Genomic DNA, 18,693 nt, shown 5'->3' with positions numbered 1-18,693 from the left:
ATCCAACCAGGAATGCTGGGATTATTTAACATGCAACTTTAACACAAATCTGCCATAACAGTAATGTGATCGAATTGCAGTGGCTGAATAGGTAATGATTTGCCAGACACTGTTATGGAATTTTGTAGTACTACAGCCCAGGTCATCTGGAAATGTCAATGTAACAGCAATTATTTCCAGGGGGCATTTCAGCTGAGTAAATCAATTTTACTAGACTTCAAAGTCCAGAGTTTTAGGGAGCAGAAGTTCTTTTCGGTCTTCAGACATCATATGATAAAGCAATTACATAATTTCCAAGTAGCTTGATCTATTTCTTTCATAACTTTTATTGGAAAAAAATTACCGAGATGACAATCGGCTGTGATTTTGGTTATATTTCATGTAAATGCTTTCTGCTGGAGAAGCTAGAAGCTATTCAGGTTGGACACAGAGATGTTGTACTCTTGCTTATGGCTCTTTAAGTCTAATCTATGGAAAGTTGCTCAGGTTTTTTTCCCTCTAAAAAAAAAAATCACATGAAACTTGGATAGCAGGTTTTTTTTTTCCAGTTATTAGACTATCCATCAGCTCTGGGGAGGGAAATGAATTCCAGGTCCAGTGAGATTTAAGGTTTGCAAATTGATAATATATATGAAGAATGATCTGACTGGGGAGGTCATCAAGCAACCTCTACATGCTGTAGTGAAATCAGTCCTGTAGTATGTTTCACTGAATAGGTTCAGCTGCACATTAGTGAATGGGTTTCAGTTTTCAGCAAGACAGTAAACTGATTGTTTTGTCAGGAGAAACCAATTAATTGCTATAATAATGAGTTAATAAATCGATTTTTTTTGTGGTTTTACTGCAGAATTTGTCTTTACAGCATATTTCCTGTGGTATAAGTCTTTTTTATTACTTTGAAAGGCCGCCGGTCAAATGCTCTTGTTTAACAGCGGTTTCAAGGTGCGTTCGTGGATTAATGACTCTTTAATTAAAGTACACTCTCTCTCGTAATGTTTAATTTCAGTAATGATTCTGCATCTTAATTTTATCTCATGTGGCCGAGCTTTCTTTTCAACAACGTTAAGGGGGTGTGAGTTTTTCAAACGGACCTACGGCTGAGCAGCATTATTCATGCATTCACTTTTGTGTAGCTGATTGGGTGTAAAACTATGACGCAACAACAAAGCTAAACAGCGATTGGTTAAACTTTTTGACGTCTCAAGTCACAACGATGCCCATTGGTTCGTGGTGGTAGGTTAAACTGAGAATTGTATTTTTGTTCCTGTGTCAACGTAAAGAAGAAAAGAACGGTAGCCAGAGAGGTCTGAATAAGTTTTCGTAAAAGCTAGTTTCACCTCATCTTCACATCAAAGTCTCCGCACATCTGACACCAGCCAGACAGCCTTCGCCCTAGCAGAGCTCCTTTGAAGATGGTAAGTCCGATGTGTTAGCGTACTGCTAATGGCTAACGCAAGTAGCCGCTAGCTTGATCCGATGGTTAGCCGTCGTCTGCCGTCGAGCTTTCTTGTTTGGGTAATTTCAATTTGCTGCCATTGCTGACGTCAATTAAAATACGAAATTTAGGATTTTCACGCTAATTATATATATCAAGCAGAATAACTATCTTAAATGAAATCCCAAGATCTACTACGCAGTTTTATCATGAACATTATCAGATTGAAGCTATGTTGCTAACGTCAGTGAAACGCTAATGTAAAGTTACCTAGGAACTGGATTGTTGCTAGTAAATTGTCATCTATTTCATCGTAATATCAAGTTTGCTTGTTGTTTTTCATGTTGTTAAATTCCAAAGTTCCAACTTGAGCTCATAATGGAAAAAAAAACAACAAAACTTTTGTGAAGGTAATGGACGAACTGCTGTCTCAATTCAAAATACTGTCGTGGTTCAGGTTGCAAAATTACATTTTTTTTATTGATTTGAGATCATATTTTATAATCTTAATTGCTAACTTAATCACTAAACAACACGTCCTGTAAAACGTTCCGTTACTTACAGTGTATCCACTACAAACGTGACAATTATAATAGAGAATTGTTTTTTTCTCCTGCTGTAATATTCTTTAAATGTATCCACCTATGTGGCTCATTTCACTGTATTCAATATTTAACAATCGTAGCATTATTTGTGCAGTCAACATGAACACGTAAAGCTTTTTAAACTATTGGCCTATGAAGATGAAAAAGTTAGTTTTGCTGGCATATTCTGGTGTGTTTAAAAGAATCTATTAAATGTGGAGATCTGAAAGGTTTTTTTTTAAGCCTTTCAAGGTTGATGTACACTAAGATTAATGTACTGAATTCTACTCATAGTTTATTGGTGCATTTTATTACTTTGTGTCCACTAAGGTGAATTTCCTCTCCCTCTGTCAGTGGTATATGTGAGTGGTATTTAGCTTGATTATTTCTCTAAAGGTTTTCATGAAGGCTTTACTGTAACATTGAGATTTAACTTGGCAATAGTTCTTGTGTTACATATTGAATTTACCACTTCCCTGTCTCTTGTCAGAACTCCAATGTGGAGAATTTGCCCCCTCATGTTCTTCGCTTGGTATACAAAGAGGTGGCAGCGTTAGCAGCAGACCCGCCTGAGGGGATCAAGATTTATCCCAGTGATGAAGATATAACTGAACTGCACACAGCCATCGAAGGACCAGGTAAGGACTGGATTGCACTGTTACTATCAAACTGATCAAATAGTTTTCCTTATCAAAAGTTTCTTAGTACAAATCAACTAAATTTAGCACTGGGATTAATGCTTTATATTGTTTTTAATTTATTGAAGCATCATCAGGATCTCCATCCGTGACATTCTCGAGTTATTATGGAGATGCACAAAAGAGCAACATAAAAATTTTAGATGTGAATCAGATAGATTATCATTTTGTAAGAAAATGATTCTGAGTCAGTTAATACTAAAATGAGTCTGTGTGCACTCCTAAATGACTCTCCCCTTTTTCGTTTCAAACTCATAGCTCATTTGTGAAGTTATTTATATAATGAAATCATTCTGCTTTATAATTGCATATAATTACCTTGCACTTACAATGCCAGTTCTTCATGGAAAGCTAAATTTAGCCTGCAAGGCTACCCGCAGATTGATTTGTTTTTGTGTATTACTCATATAATTACATATTTTACCTTTCATGCACCATGTCAGACTCTCTGCTGTCCATGTTAGCAGCCCTGCAGCAATGTGTAGTTGAATGACATGATAACCATTTGTCAGCAAAATATTTTACTTTATTGCCAGCCTTTTAATTCCATCCTGGGGGGATAATTGGTCTTACATAGGTTTATTGGGTACTGGTGCTATTATTGGTAGCAGAAGAAGCGATATGCAGCCAGAATGCACTTATGCTTTGCCAGTATCTCACCTTGTGGTCGATAATCTACTCATTCAAGCGGTAACACAATCAGGTGACATTTATTAGTTTGTGTTTTCATTGTAACCTAAATTAATTGTTATTGCTAGAGGGAGTTTGCTCCTACTGGTCTGTGATTGCCTGTTGATGAAATGGATTTTCTTCCCTTGCCACCCGACTAAGTTGCTGCTCTGTGACCCTCTTTCTCTTTCTTGAGCACGATTGGCACCACTAGGACATACTGTTCATGTGATGAATTCTTTATGCTTTGACAGAGGGAACTCCGTTTGCTGGTGGCATTTTCCGAATGCGCCTGGTCCTCGGCAAGGACTTCCCTGCTGTTCCACCTAAGGGGTATTTCCTGACCAAGATTTTTCACCCCAACGTTGGTCACAAAGGAGAGATCTGTGTCAATGTGTTGAAGAGGGACTGGAAGGCCGAACTCGGCCTCAGACATGTCTTACTTGTAAGAGGCGCCATCAGTCTTTGTTCTTGTGATTGTTTGTTTGCTTCTGCTGCAGTTTTTTTTAATATCCTCCTGTGTTTCCCCCACAGACAATCAAGTGTCTTCTCATCCATCCTAACCCGGAGTCGGCTTTAAACGAAGAGGCTGGACGCTTGCTCTTAGAGGACTATGCAGAATATGAGTCCCGTGCTCGACTTCTCACAGAGATCCATGCCATGGGCGGGCCTGGTGGTACCTCCGGGGCACCTCAGGACCCTAATGATGGCCCACAGCCGAAGAAGCATGCAGGTGACCCTATGAAGAGAGCGGGACCCAGTGCAGCAGCTGTTCCAGCAGCTCTGGGTAATGGCGCTAACGGAGCCAGTACGACCATCAGCAATAGCAACAGTAGTAGTAGCACTAACAATATAGCAGGAAAAAAGAAAGCAGATAAAAAGCGCGCATTGAGGCGACTTTAATACCTCAGAAAAATTCTCAGTGTGTGTGTGTGTGTGTAAGAGTGTGTATATAAATATGGAAGTGTGCTGATGATGTTTTCGTTCCTCTTTTGACTATTTCTACCACCTATCAGACTGTCCACTTTGTACTCATCCTTGCCCTTTGCTCTGTCACCAGTTTGTCCTGTTGGCGTTTGCTGGTTTATTTATAAGTTCTGTACCTAAAGCAATGATAAAAGACATTTGTTCCTCTTTTTAAAAGAAAGAAAATACCACTGGGAAAATCATGCCATCAGTTGTATTTTTCCTTGGCCTGTTCTGAATGAATGAAGCCTGCAATGGTTGTCACTGTGCAAAGATGGCCGCTAATGTCTGTCCATGAATGAGATGTTTTATCATCCTGGATAAGCTGTGAACATGATGTCAGCTAAAGTTATTGCTTATTGCTGCTGTGATGGTACTGTGTACTGCTCAGCAAAACTCACGCCAAGCATAAACCAGGATTTTACTTAAAACTATAGTGCTGAACTTTTACACACAAATGAACATCCCTTAAATTGAGGGACTTGTCCAGCAAGTTGAGAGTGTTTACCGAAGTGGCATTTCACCCAAAAAGTGTTTTTTGCCTTTCGGGTTCTTAAAAATTGGTGTTTTCAGCTCACAGAGACAATTTTGTTAACAGTTCTTTGTGACTCCAGGATGCAGGAGCAGCCAGCCATGTATATTTAGCCTGAAACTAAAGACTGAGACTGAGTGCTAAAACCAGCTACAGCATCAAAACAACAGCAAATCTTCCCAAAAAACATCTGTACAAGATCTCTGAAGCTCACCGTCCAGTATGTTTCTGGTCTTTTTTCTTTATTTTTAATCCAGGTACAGGAATCTACAAACACCTTGAGCTAAAATCAAATGATTACTTTGCATAGCATTGGATTAAGAACGTGGATTCTACTGGAGGATGCTCTTGAGTTTCTAAACGTACCTTTTTTTTGGTCACTTTTGCGCTTGTTAGCCATCAGTCACCACAAGCGCCACTTTATATGTATAGGTGGCTAACTCTCAAGTCATGAAACACAGGGAGTACATAAAATGTATCCATTTACTGAAGACACCTAAACGTGTGTACTTGAAAGGCAAAATACACTTTTTGGGTGAAGTATTCTCTGTCTCTGTCTCTGTCTCTCTCTCTCTCTCCGTCTCCCTTATATATAATATAGTTGTGATTACTCTCAATTCCAGTAGGGGGAGACAAAAGTTCCGTACTATAGCTTTAAGTCAGTTTTTTTACAATAAGCTGCAAGGAAATGATAAACGTTGTTTACAATGTTATGCAAGAAGTCAGTAGGTTCACCATCTGGAAAGAATGTCTAAGTTTCATACAATCATAATCTTTATAAACTGTATTTCCCATGTTTGATCGCAGTGAAGGTATGGACAGCGTTGGCAGTGGATCAGCCTGTCATCGTTCATTAAAAAAAATCTGTTTTTTAAAAAAAAAATCCCCTAAAATTATTTCACTGTCCAGTATTTTCAAAAACGTTGTTTATAATTGCCATGTTCATATTCAGCTGTCTTGTGGTTGTGTATGAAGACCTAGATCAGTGGCTGTAAGGGACTCCTAGGGTAGTTTGCAAGACTTTTTTTTTTTTTTAATAACAATGGAATCATCTTTTGTGTGTTAGACATACAGTGGTGTTACTCGCTTAAAACTACCTTCGCCTCCCTATAAAGCAGCCTGTGCTCTGGAGTACCCCGGCTCTCACACCACCTCTGGGGGTACAAGAGAAGACACAGGTAGACAAAAAACTTCCACGTTTGATAGAAATTGTCTCCCCCACCCGTTGCACTGGCGGTGGGTTCTTGGGCAGCTTTTTCCTTCTGTGTTAAACGCACACCAGGCCTACATTTCCCAAGGAAACACACTGAAGCTCTGTCTTTAATTCAGATGAACAAGCTTCCCCTGATACTGCTGCCATCATTCAAACTGTTGGGTGGATTTTTTTTTTGTGTGTGTGTCCATTTTAAATTATTTAAATTAATAAAACATTGAAATACGAGAAGTGAAATGAAAAAAATGGCTTGTTTTATTTAGTCTGGTGGATGAAGCTTTTATCATACAGTGACGTATAACAGCGCTTCATTTAGTTTTATAGTGGTCTCCTGCTCTGCTGTGATGGAAAAAACCAAAATGAGGAAAACAGTAATTGCATCCGCCCCAGCAAACCTGTGAATGGACTTACACCCGGTAGAGCGTCATTGGACTTTCTAATGACGGGCTCCACTGGTCTCCCACCCACCTTGAAACAGCAGCCTGACATGCAGGTAATTATGAGGCCGTTCTTGGCCCCCTGGGGTCCTGGATAACCCTTCACACTTTTCACTGGCCCAGTTTTGGAAACGCTCACCTCCGTTGCAAATCCAAATTCAAGCTTTGCCTCGCCATCGTCTTGAAAGAATCGTCTGGTTGCCGTCAGGCGCGCCACTCCGGGGTCGGATGTGCTGGACGCCAGTTTCATTCATGAGCCATTGACGTGAGGGTCGTGAGGAGGCAGGCTCCATCCTCACCCCGTAGAAACCTTCCTTCTCCATCTCACTTTTTTTTTTTTTTTTTTGCACATAGCTTAACCCCCCCCCCCCCATCCTCAACTTAAAGACATCTCTTATGTGTCTAATTGACAGTTTCGTTCACGCTCCAGTGTCAAAGCTTTCTGCGCCAATCCTCTCCCCTTCCCTGTTTTCATCGCTTTCATAATTGCCACCAACATAATGACACAGTTGCTGTGGCAACCATGTCTCTGTGTCGTCGCCCCCCCCCCCCCCCCCACCATCTTCTTTTTCACACACACAAAAACACACTTCGGAGGTCTTCCTGCTGAATTTATCGGCTGCTTCAATTAAACATTTTTAAGTTTTTTTGTGTGTGTTTTAAGGGTGGGAGCGATGGTGGAGTGGGGTTAGCAGGAGGTGTTGTACCCCCCCCCCCCCATGACTAATCGATTGAATGAAACGTGCGTCTTAATGGTCATTCAATTAGAGATGGGGGTGGGGGTGGAGGTCATGAGAGGGAGTGGGGTGGGGGGGGGGGGTGGGGGGTGAAGATGAACGCCACCGGGTGTACGGGCCTAATGACCGTCAGCGCTGGGAAGACTTGAGAGTCGCACGAGCACCAGTCGGACCGACCAATCACAGCGCTCCATCACTGGCGGACCTCCGCGAGGCCAGGCGCAGTTAGGCGGTGGAACCTGTCTCGCTCGTCAAATATGACGGGAACCACACTCAGGCAGTTTCAGCTGGGGAGAAAAAGTTAAATAGAGAGAAAAATTACCGCTTGAATTAACAACTTGGATTTTTTAAAATTATTTTTCATTATCCTCTCCACATATTAGTTGAATTATCACGTGTATTCAGAGACGCTCCTTCCTGCTCGCGTTTTTGTTCCCCCCGTCAGTCGGATTACCACTAACCTCGTGGAGACACACATCGGTTAATTGTTTTTTTTTCTTTATTTTTTTTTTTTTTTTTTAAAAGGTGGACGTTTAAAAAGCAGAGCCACCGAGCTGCCCTCCTCATCTCCAGCTCCAATAACAGGCTGCCATCTGAGCGCCGCGGAGCTCCAGTGCGCAGGCTCCCTCAGCCAGCGCTGCTCTCCAGCATCCAGCCCCAGAGCGACGCACAGGTAAGACACGACATTATGCACCTTTTTATTCTCTAGTTTTTGTTTAATTAACGCAACATCAATTAATGGAATACCAGGAGGGGAAAAACTGTTGAATGTTATTGTTGCGTGTTGTTGTTTTTTGTTTAGTTTTTTTTTTTACGTGTGTCAAAAGAGTTTTTTTTTTTTTTTTTTAATCGCGTGAGCTTGAACGAAGGCTGTCAAACAAATATTTGGATGAAAGCTGCGCCACAACGGGCTCGATGCTGGGCAGACATGTTCACTGTCAGCCTAACATACATCCACAAAGACATTATGAGAATATTGATAACAAGACCACTGATCTCTCTCTCTCTCTCTCTCTCTCTCTCTCTCTCTCTCTCTCTCTCTCTCTCTCACACACACACACACACACACACACACACACACACACACACCGGCGCGGATACACCCACGCACTCTTAGCCTTCTGATACATGCAAGTCATGTCCATCATTAGCCGCATGCTTGTTCATTACAAGTTACAACTTATTAATTCAATGAAGCGTGAATTGAAGTGCGAGGAATCGACGTGCACATTCACATTCCGACTCATTGCGCAGCAGCTATTCACTGTTAAGACTGAACATCCGCGGCATTCACTTATTGTTAAATGTGTTCAACGTCTCATAAGGTTCAATGTCCCCCCCCCCCTCGTTATTTTTCACTTAAATACCTCTCGCAACCGCGCGCGCGTTGGAATAGAGACCATTTCTTTTCATTTCCATCAAACACCTGTTGACATGGTTGCACGGCCACCCGCGTCCGCGCTTCTGCCTGCATCCCGCACACAAAAACGAGCGGCCGTTTACGGTTCATTTGCTTTGATACAATCACTTGCAACGCCAAGAATCTGCGTGGAAATCTTTTTTGCCTCCACCCCCCCCCTCCCCACAGCCCCCCCAGCGGCCACGTAACTCTGGTATGCTTCCCCTCAGTTCTGAATGTGTGCCATTCACTCGTGGGTTCCCATCGTCGCTCTCTCTCCCTCTCTGCTGCAATGCCTCAATGGTACACTTGATAAAAGGATGCATGCTGAAAAAAAAAACTGTGCTGCACGTATGTTACATGAGGTCTTACAGGTGCAGGAGGGATGAGAGGAAAGAAATCTGGGCTGTTATCTGAATCTGAGGGAAGCTTCACCAGTACAGAGGAGTGGTTTGGTCAAGCAAAATCAAGTCAATGAGCTGTGGGATGTGTGATGGAGCAGCGCTCGCAGATGATGGTGCACAGCATCAGTGTCATCTTGTTGAGCGAGAGTCGGGCAGATGTGACTTTGAAATCTGGTTCTGCAAATGGGTGTAGATTGGATTCTGCCTCCCTTCTTTTTCACTGCCTCTTTCACTCACACAGACAGAGCTGCAGTGCTATTCTGAGAGAGTTAGCTGCCTCAACCCACGCACAGAATCTGAGAAGGAGAAAGAGGGAGAAAGAGGAGAAGGAGGGAACATGAGGAATAAAGGAGAGGCAGAGACGGACTAAAAAGGAGGTTTACAGAATGCCTACTCCATCTCTCACATGCACAAAACCTTTTTTTTTCCTTTTTTTTTGCAACGTCCCTGCAGCAGCTCATTTACAGTCTTGATTAGCACTCCTCTTGTGTGTGGCATGTACTGTATTTGCAGATCTGTTTGTGTGATGTTGTATTGGTAAGTGCTGGGAGAAATGTACTTGATTCTGTGCCACCCACACACCGCCCTCCCACTCATGGTCGTCTCTGCATCTATACCTCTGGCTCTTCCTGCTCGCCACAATCTCTTTGCTCATTTAAATCCCTACCCTGCATTTATCCCTCTGCTCCCTTTCTCCGTTTCTCTATATCCCTGCTTTTCCAGGAGCACCCTGCAACAAGAACAGTCACACTAACACACAGACACCCGCGCGCACACACACACACACACACACACACACACACACACACACACACACTCACACCCCTCACTACCCAAAAAAAAATGCAAAACACATAATGCGATTGATAAAAACGACTGTGTGCGGATGCTGAAAAAGTGAGAAGAAGCACTCGCTTGCTTTCTTGCAGACCTTCTTTCTAATCACGTCTCTTGTTTGTATTACAGTGGACGCTCGACCAGCACATTCCAGTTTTTATTGTCGACATGTAAACCTGAAGAGAATTCTGGAAATCAAGGAGACATTTAGGAGGAGGAAAAAAATTTCCCCCGGCGAGCTCTTTTGGAACATTAGTCAGTGGGACAACTGCTGCTTTGTGTCTCTCATTTTTCCTTCGCTGAACTCTCCTCGGAAGGTTAGAGGAGCATGTAACTGAAACAAGTGGAACCCTCAGTGATTTCAGCATTCTGTCTCCCCCATCTGTGCCTACATTCTCTGCTACAGATAGGGACGTTTTGATAATTACATGTAATTATAATTTCTGTGGGAGACAGATCTGCCTCTGTCTATTATTGCCAACACCTCCAACACAATAACTTCACACATTTACATATTTCTCAACAAAAGTGATATTCTTTGAACCTCGGAGACGAATCAGGAATAATTTTTACTCAGAGAGAGACATGTCACATGGTGAAGCAATGTGCTATTCAGTTCATATCTAATTAGCGATACAGTTAAATGACACGGGCATCTTTTGTGCCTAAAAGCTGAACATCTAAAAAGCGTTTTGCGATGTCTTTCACAGGCTGGGAGTCGTTGCCTGGCTTTATGCTTACTCCTGATTTTCAGTTGTTACAGTCTTCTAGCACTTAAGCTGAGCCTCCCTCATTACCACCCCCCCCACCACCACCACCACCCCAACCCAATCACAGTAACAGTGCGTACCAGGCGAGTACTGATACACTAATTGCATAAAAGACTGAGATAAAGTACACAATGTATCTATAGAGTACCTGGAAAAAATTCAAATGAAGCAGAGTCTCTGGTCCAGACTTTCATAAATAGCGCAGTAGTGATTGTTTACAATGCTAAAAAACAGCAAAGATATTCACCAGAATTCTTGATTCCATACGTTTTCCCCATGTACCAACTTTGAATGTATTAAGTGGCACACTGAAATAGTCTGCTAGGAACAAAACAGATAAAACTGTTTACATTTGCGAAAAGACTGGTCTATCTGCAGGTGCCACAGCCAGCACAGGAATGTAAAGGACTGCCATATTTCATGGAAATACTCACAACTCATTTTTACTTGCTTATGAAAAAAATAGATCCAGGAAGACGAGAGGTTCTTTTTGTTTTCCATCAGGACACGTAGAACAAGACATTAAGGACTAAAAGCATGAAGATTGTTGTTTTCAATTTGTCACATTTACAAAGCTGCATCCATTTTCGTCTTCTAGACTTGCAAAGTGATTTTGGAGGGCAAGAGATGAAGTCATTACATATTCAGAGTTCCCTTCTGGCAGCCTATTAAAACCATTTGAATTCCATTACCACCAATAATTGAAACCTATGAACTGATTTTGATAGCATTAGTCCTTTTCAGTTTTATAATTCCTGAACCTTTCTATAATCATTGCACAGAAATCATCTGAGAAAATCTATAAAAAAAAAATAAGCTGGGACTTTCATCTTATCTTCCAACATTGCTGAATGAAACGACTGATAAACCACGAACATCTAGTACATGCTACTTGAATATTTCACATGCCATTTTAGTGGGTTAAACTGCAAAAGTGGATACAGCGTTGTAACTGCATTGACTCAACAACAGAAAATAGATCTCTTAGTCATGTAAAAATGACGCCCACGACCAATCTCCGAGTCCTCGCCGTCTCCCTGCTCGCCCTCCTCACTGCTCCATATACCTATGTTGTGGAGACCTCGCCGTCCCCCCCTCCTCAGCAGATAGACCCCTCAGGAAGGGAGTTCACAGAGCAGCCCAAGACCGTTCCCAGCCCCTCTCTCCTGCTCATCGCTATCCAGGCCGACCTCCGGCCAGCTGCCCTCCAAGACAGGAACAAAAGTCCTGGGAAACTTCCTCAAAACTCAGAGGAAGTCTTGGAGGCACCACCGAGACCGCTGCCCCAAGTCATGTTCCCCAAGAATGTGACTTCAGCAGAGGCCCTTGCACCTCCCTTAGGTGCGGCCAAGGTTGCACCACGTCTGATGGATGTATGGATGGACGTGTGTCGGGGTTACTATGATGTCATGGGACACTTCGACAGCGCTTTCAACTGCTCCAAGGACACCTTCATCTACTGCTGCGGAACCTGCCACTACCGCTTCTGCTGTCCTGAGCGCAGCCGACAACTGGAGCAGGACATGTGTAAAAACTATGATTCCCCAGACTGGGCCAAGCCGCAGACAGACACCATGATTATAACAGAGGAATTAGGTCCTGACCCAGACTTTGATCCACTCAAGCAGCAGAGCCACAATACGGGCTTTGTTATCGGAGGGGTGGTTGTGTTCATGGTGGCTGTAGCTGTGGGCATCAAAGTGGTCTTCAATAAAGTGCAGCAGGAAGCCAACCAAAGGGACCTCAATATGCCCAGGTGAGGATTTGAAAAGTCATTTCTTCCACTGCTGGATTTGTTACTTCCTACTTTTGAATGCCGTAATGAAATTGGGTTTTCAGGACTCCATAAATGGCCTAGATTCATTATTCTGGGCACACAATAACGCTGTTAGTCATCAGCTGGAACATATTTGATCTTCATCGAGTGGCTGCTGCTGAATTCATGATTGTTTTGATTCCTCTGGGCTTTTTATCTCATATATGACAAGTAATTTCAGCAATATAGACGTTTTTGATTTTTTCGTGTGCAGGTTATATTCTCTGTCTTGGACTGGAGGAAGGGGTCGGTAACCAGAACTAAAGGAATTGTTTGTCCTGATAAATTGAGCAAACAACAAATAGCCTATTTTTTGAAACATGCATGTACATGATACATACAATGTACAAGATGTTGCAGGTAATTGTGAAAGAGGCTGCAAAACCTTATTTGTCACTCGAGCATGTAAATTCAAGTACAGAATATTTAAAAGATTATCAATGTGTTTGTTTGCCTACTCAATCCGATCATTATGAACAACTTCACCAGCCAAATTAAAGGAACAAATTATACTCGGGACACACACCTATAATATGAGCGATAATAGCATTCATCAGCATGATTTCCATTTGTCATGATGCAGAGATGTAAGCCAGTAGATTACTGACAAGTTTAACCTTGACTTCCTTTTGTGTTTGTGTTAATTACATCATTAGAGCTCTAGTTGATATGCTGCGACACCAGTCGAGCCCGGTCCAGCAGGATGAGAGAAACAACAGCGTGGCTCTGGCTGTGGGCGACGGACAGGGAACACTGGGGAGACCTCCAAAAAATCTTTACGCCCCAGGCCTGCCCAGCAAGGACAACAGATGTGCGGTTCTATGGCTTTTCCAGCATTGCTAAACAACACAAACAACAGCATGATTAGAATTTCATTGTCTGTATGCAGAGGAACATTGAGTTGGCCTGAGTATGAATGCATGTTTGCAGGAGATAAGACTCCTCAATAGGGGTGTGCAACAATTTTTTTTTTTTAATCTTTACCAAAGACAGAAATAATAATGTTTGGCTTTGTAATCTCTCAACTGGCTGTGGCCTGGAAAAATACACTTGAAGAAATTAAATGCACAGGAATCTGGAATTGTGAACTGATGTATATGGATTGAAAAAAAAGTAGTTTCCTCGCTCTTTTTATGCTGATACACAATTGATTGGAATCTTTTTCGTGAGCTGATTATTTTTCTTTGACTTGCAGTGGGCAACTTGCAGCACAATTTCATCCACTCATCAGGAACCAGCCCCAAACACACGGCAACTATCGGTAAGGCAGCTGGTGAAAGCCGAGCTCCTATGTAAATGACATGTAATCAGCATGATGCCTCATTTGCTACATTCAGCTTGGGTTTAAGCTGAAAAGTAGACTCATTCATCCTAACAATCATTCTGATTATAATAGCATCAGATGTTTACGGTGAAAGTCATAATCTGCCTTTTCCTGTGAATATTAGAAGATTCTGCCGCATGCAGTGTGTTATATCCAGAGGAGCAAATCTCATTTAACACACGTCGTTTTCTCCCTGTGGTCTCCGTAGAGCGCACCCCGCGGATGAACAATGCTCAGCTGGCAGCTGGAGGCACCCTGCTCTCCAGTAAACACAACAACACCAAATCCCAGCCTTCCTTCCATCACTCCCTGCACAACCTGGCTCAGCTGCCCCCCTCCTACGAGAGTGCCACCAAGCCTGAGCTCAACAGATACTCCTCGCTCAAACGGCTGGGTAAGAACATTAATTTTCCCAGAGATGAGGACATACAGTATGTACCGGTTTCTCTGCCGCTCGCTCTCTTTATTGTGTGGTTTCATTAGCGCTGCAACACGCTGACACTCTTGACACTATATCATAATGTGCAGGATGTGTCATTATGAGCTGAAAGTATTTACTGTGCTGATAAACAATTCTGAGATTTTTTATTTGGTTTGCAGAAAAGGGTCTTGATGAATACTCGTCTGGTTACTGCACCACGAAGCGGCGTCCTCACACAGCCCAGCCGGCCCTCCAGTCCTCCCAGCATCACCTCCACTGGGGTGGAGACTACACACTCAGCGGTAGAGGAACCCTCCCCAGACACGCGATGCGTCCCTGGATTCCACCACCGCCCTCTGGCATGCCTGCTTCACCCACTCCTAACCCTTACCCCCTGGACCCCCCCGAGCCCCAGTACAACCCCAACTATGATACTCTCTCCAAACCCCCGAGGAAAGTCAAGTCCACTGACCAGCTGCTCAACATGGGTGATGTTCCTGGTAACACAGGAACCCTGTCCCGGTTGTCGAAGAACCAGCAGCACCAGTACTACAAAGCTATGGCTGCCTCCAATAAGAACTCAAACACTCAGACCCTCACCCGCAAGACCCAGGACAGGCAGGACAGGCAGGAGAGACAGGAACGGCTGCTCATGTCCCCGGATCATTTGGAGGAGAGGATGGGTGTTGGTGGGATGGGGGTCGTAGATCCATATGCTCACACCGGAGGGATTGTCCCCACGTTGCCTCGTCAGCAGAAGGCCCAGTCCCAGCAGAATGTCTGTGCCACGCCCTCCCTTGACCGACACCACATGATCAAGATGAACTCTCACCCTACGTCCGGCCGAGAGCAGGAAAGGAACACAGGCATGACAGGGCACATTAGTGGAGGAATGGGCTGGGCAGGGGAGATGCCCGGGGCGGGGGTAGTCATGGGAACAGGAACACTAGGGGGCCACAGTGCCAGGAGGATGGCGTTTGCAGCAAAAAGGCAGAATACCATTGAGCAGCTACATTTCATACCGGGAGGGGGAGGTGGGGGGTCAGCAGGAAGTGGGGGTGGTAGTCAGGGTATCAGAACCGGGAGTAAAAATGAGGTGACAGTGTGAAGTTAGTGCCTAATGTAGGGTAACCCCCCCACCCCGCTACCCCCCATTAAAGGTGTGAAGTTAGATCACCCTTCTGCATTTAATTTAGATTTACAAGTACAAGGGATGAAACTATTAGTATATAACATAGTAACAGTACCATGTGTTTAGGCTATTCTAATTAGTGGTATCTTGTAATTAAATAGCTTAACTATGACTACTTATCAAATGACTACTCTAGGTGGGGAATATCTGTTCCAACTATAGCCTACATCAGCCATATTTTGTAAGAGAACTCGCCATATTGCCATATACAGCGGTGCCATTACTAGAAAGACTGACTGGAGGAGTGAAAACGAAAACCAACAGATTTGTCGTTCATACCTTTGTTTATATACATATATATATATATATATATATATATATATATATATATATATATATATATATATATATATACACACATATACATATATATATACATATATGTATATATTTGTTTTTCAAAAAGTACTCAGGAGCCATATTGATGAAGAGGACGACTGTGTAGAAACATTATACCACAGAATTTAATCAAGAAGTGAGCCAACTACCTGCTGGACTGCTCAGCACATGACACGTGAATTATGGAGCTGAATCTGCAGCAGATGAGTAGACTGCGTGCCTGGGGAGGGATTTTGGAGATCAACCTCATCCAGACACAAGGAGACAGAAATGATATTTGTTGCTTCCTGTGTAAATCGGCGACTATGAGGTGCTGGGCTGTTTGAACTCTTCTGACTGAGACAGAGCGGCCTGATATTATTGGCCGGACTCCTCACCCACAGAAAAAAAAACTGCCCACATTACCAATCTGATGCCTGGGTTACCTTTTTTTTCCATGTGACCTTAGATCAAATGCGCAGAGGAAGTCTCACACTGTTACCGACGTGTAAGATGATATTATGATGTGTTTCACAATGTCCCGATCTACAAATGAGGACCTAACAAGGTACCAAATAATTCAGAGCCATTATGATTATAAATGACACACACAAGTTGAGATGTGTTGCTTTAATGCAGATTGTACCCGAACGTTTTTTTTTTCTTCCTTTGTTTTGAACAGAGCACAAATGAGTAGACCACGACGCAGAGGTTGCACTTACACAACTGTACTTCAAAGCCATTTTTCGGAGATACAAAGAAAATTCCACAAAGGAAGCTGGTCTGACAATCACCATTTATTATCCTCACCAGGTGACACGTGACACAAGTCAATGATATTTTGTACAGTTAAAGGATTGTCTAAGAAAGCAACAGAGAGAGGGAGAGAGAGAGAAAGAGAGGAGGGAGAAAGAGAGATGGGCGATCACGGGGCCTTCTCTGTATATGCCGTGAGAGACTCGGGGGGTTAGGAGGCCCTTCCCATCCTCGGACAAAGAACTTGCTGTAACATAACGCACTTCAGCCAGTATGAGTAAACGAAACTAAACACACAAAAAAAAACAGAAAAAGAGAAAAAAAAATATCATCAATAACAACGCTTATCAATACTAAGGGCTATTCTATCCTATACACTGTAGTATGTGATATCTGTGGTCCATATAAGATGCTATCTCTTTCTCTTGATTTTGTGTTGATATTGTCATGACATAAGTATTAATGTGTACAAAAAAAACAAGAGCAATTTAAGCACAGTTCAAAGAGAAACACACAGACAAACCTTTGCACAAATCGAACCCCCACCCCTCCCCCACCCCCTGATATATTTGCACCAGATACGTTGTATCGTGTCCTCAAGGTTTACATTCTGTAAAAGCACGGCTGAAAGTGACTGATCAGTGCAGGAGCGTCACGTTGAGGAAGGATTTTTTTGTTGTTGTTGTTGTTTTGTTACCAACAAAAATGATTTCACAGATCGGAGACGGAATCCGTTCCTGCTCGTTTATTTTTATTTTTTTGTTGTTTTTTTTTTGTTGTTCAGTCAGGTGAAAGGATACAGAGATGAAACAAATATCATTCGGACAATCTTCCTTATACACAGTGCTAAATGTACTTGTTCTGAATATGATGGAGTGTTCTTATTGATAATTATTATAACTGTTATGGTTATTATTAACAATTATGATGTGATGTTCTTTTACTTGGTGGGATTTAAGTGTTTATTGTTTTTTAAATAACTAGCATTCTCATGACTAGTTGGTTTTTCATACATCTGGACATAAATTCAAGTTTTTAAAAACATTCCAAATCTTGATGCATGCCAGCTCCATTTCATTACGAGGCATTTTAGTGTATGCCTGGACTTTTAAGGTCATTGATGCTTACATGGCCAGTTTTCCAGCTGTATGTATTGTGCCTAGACATCGGCCTTATGACTCCTTGATCTCAAATACTTAGGTTTCCACTCGGGTACAAAACAAAACAAAAAAAAACAAAAACAAAAAAAAAAATCTGCAGCCTTCTATAAAAGCCAATGTGGGGTAGATCTGTTACGACCAGACTTGATTAGCTGCAGCAGTGTGACCCAATAATGTGGGTTACACACACTAAACCCATGATGCCATACTTTATGTGTGTTTGGATGAATGTTTATTACACAAGTCGGAGAGAAACGGAGGTGTAATGGAACTACTTTGAGTCCAGTGTATTTTTTTCAGGGAAATAGGACAGATGACATACAGTAATGTTTTTTATTAGAGCCACAAAAAGGTCTGTAGCAAAGTCTGTAATCTCTCACAAGCCATATCCATTGAAACTCATCATCACAATTTTATAAATGGTTAATCTAATTTGTGCAAGTATTGTAATTTGTATAGCTAGTACAATCAGAATATTTTGAGTGACATTAATTTGAGGATTCAACAAATTCTGTGTTAGTATTTAATGAATTGTACAGTGCCAAACTCATAACATTTTGTTGTCTTTCTATTGTCATAGCCTTCGATGTGGCTACAGCGGGATTTCTTTTTCACAACTGAGAACTAACTAACATGCGGGCTAGTGAGCTAAAAAGCTAGTTTTCAGAAAGAAATGAATGAATATGGTGTGTGTTTTTACCATTATGAATTCATTTAGAGCGAGGATGGTTAACGGCCACCTGAAATGTAATTATAAAAAAAAAAAGGAGGGAAAAAAAGTATTGCCAAAAGTAAATTGTAGGGACAGCAATTTTGTCCAGTAGCCTAATAAAATTCATGGATCTATTTTCATGCTTATAAATTTCAAAGCAACCCTTTTGTTATCGTACAATGCATCGATCCCCTTGGATACAGATAATTACAGATAATTTGTATAATAAAGTTGGTGGGAAAAATGTTTTGTCATTTTATTGAAGAGTGTGAGATTTCTTGTATCTGTTATTGAATGATCGACTGACCGGTGG

General features: G+C 42.2%; 2 protein-coding genes across 4 annotated transcripts; both read left to right on the top strand.

The window, feature by feature from the left end:
• Window positions 1-1,225: 1,225 nt before the first annotated feature.
• ube2s (ubiquitin-conjugating enzyme E2S) lies at window positions 1,226-6,333 on the top strand. Its single transcript, XM_086218301.1, has 4 exons — window positions 1,226-1,415; window positions 2,510-2,657; window positions 3,641-3,831; window positions 3,921-6,333. The coding sequence occupies exons 1-4, from the start codon at window positions 1,413-1,415 to the stop codon at window positions 4,287-4,289; spliced, it is 711 nt and encodes a 236-aa protein (XP_086074427.1). The 5' UTR covers window positions 1,226-1,412; the 3' UTR covers window positions 4,290-6,333.
• Window positions 6,334-6,514: 181 nt separating this feature from the next.
• On the top strand, window positions 6,515-18,631 carry shisa7a (shisa family member 7a). Of its 3 annotated transcripts, none has more exons than XM_086218300.1 (7): window positions 6,515-6,590; window positions 7,797-7,944; window positions 10,041-12,437; window positions 13,154-13,308; window positions 13,693-13,758; window positions 14,030-14,215; window positions 14,422-18,631. In XM_086218300.1, exons 3-7 carry the CDS (start codon window positions 11,680-11,682, stop codon window positions 15,348-15,350), a joined length of 2,094 nt encoding a protein of 697 aa, XP_086074426.1. In that variant the 5' UTR covers window positions 6,515-6,590; window positions 7,797-7,944; window positions 10,041-11,679; the 3' UTR covers window positions 15,351-18,631. The 3 variants fall into 3 exon arrangements, 2 of the variants coding, with proteins under 2 accessions (XP_086074426.1, XP_086074425.1); XR_015118537.1 differs by lacking the exon at window positions 6,515-6,590 and having other exon boundaries at window positions 7,475-7,944; window positions 14,422-16,320; window positions 16,435-18,631; XM_086218299.1 differs by lacking the exon at window positions 6,515-6,590 and having other exon boundaries at window positions 7,475-7,944.
• The last annotated feature ends 62 nt before the right edge of the window (window positions 18,632-18,693 follow it).

The sequence above is a fragment of the Aulostomus chinensis genome, chromosome 11 (assembly GCF_037954235.1).
Source record: "Aulostomus chinensis isolate RoL2024-O1b breed Wild chromosome 11, RoL_Achi_v1.0, whole genome shotgun sequence".
Classification (NCBI taxonomy): Eukaryota; Metazoa; Chordata; class Actinopteri; order Syngnathiformes; family Aulostomidae; genus Aulostomus; species Aulostomus chinensis.
This window is presented reverse-complemented; position numbering and strand designations above follow the sequence as displayed.

What these genes read in the sequence shown, in the direction of transcription:
- ube2s (XM_086218301.1), top strand. An exon ending in CACAGCCATCGAAGGACCAG is followed by an intron (nt 2,658 to 3,640) that starts GTAAGGACTGGA and finishes ATGCTTTGACAG; the next exon opens with AGGGAACTCCGTTTGCTGGT. An exon ending in GCCTCAGACATGTCTTACTT is followed by an intron (nt 3,832 to 3,920) that starts GTAAGAGGCGCC and finishes TTTCCCCCACAG; the next exon opens with ACAATCAAGTGTCTTCTCAT.
- shisa7a (XM_086218300.1), top strand. Translation starts at nt 11,680, where the DNA reads ATGACGCCCACGACCAATCTCCGAGTCCTCGCCGTCTCCCTGCTCGCC. An exon ending in AGGGACCTCAATATGCCCAG is followed by an intron (nt 12,438 to 13,153) that starts GTGAGGATTTGA and finishes TTACATCATTAG; the next exon opens with AGCTCTAGTTGATATGCTGC. An exon ending in GCCCAGCAAGGACAACAGAT is followed by an intron (nt 13,309 to 13,692) that starts GTGCGGTTCTAT and finishes TTTGACTTGCAG; the next exon opens with TGGGCAACTTGCAGCACAAT.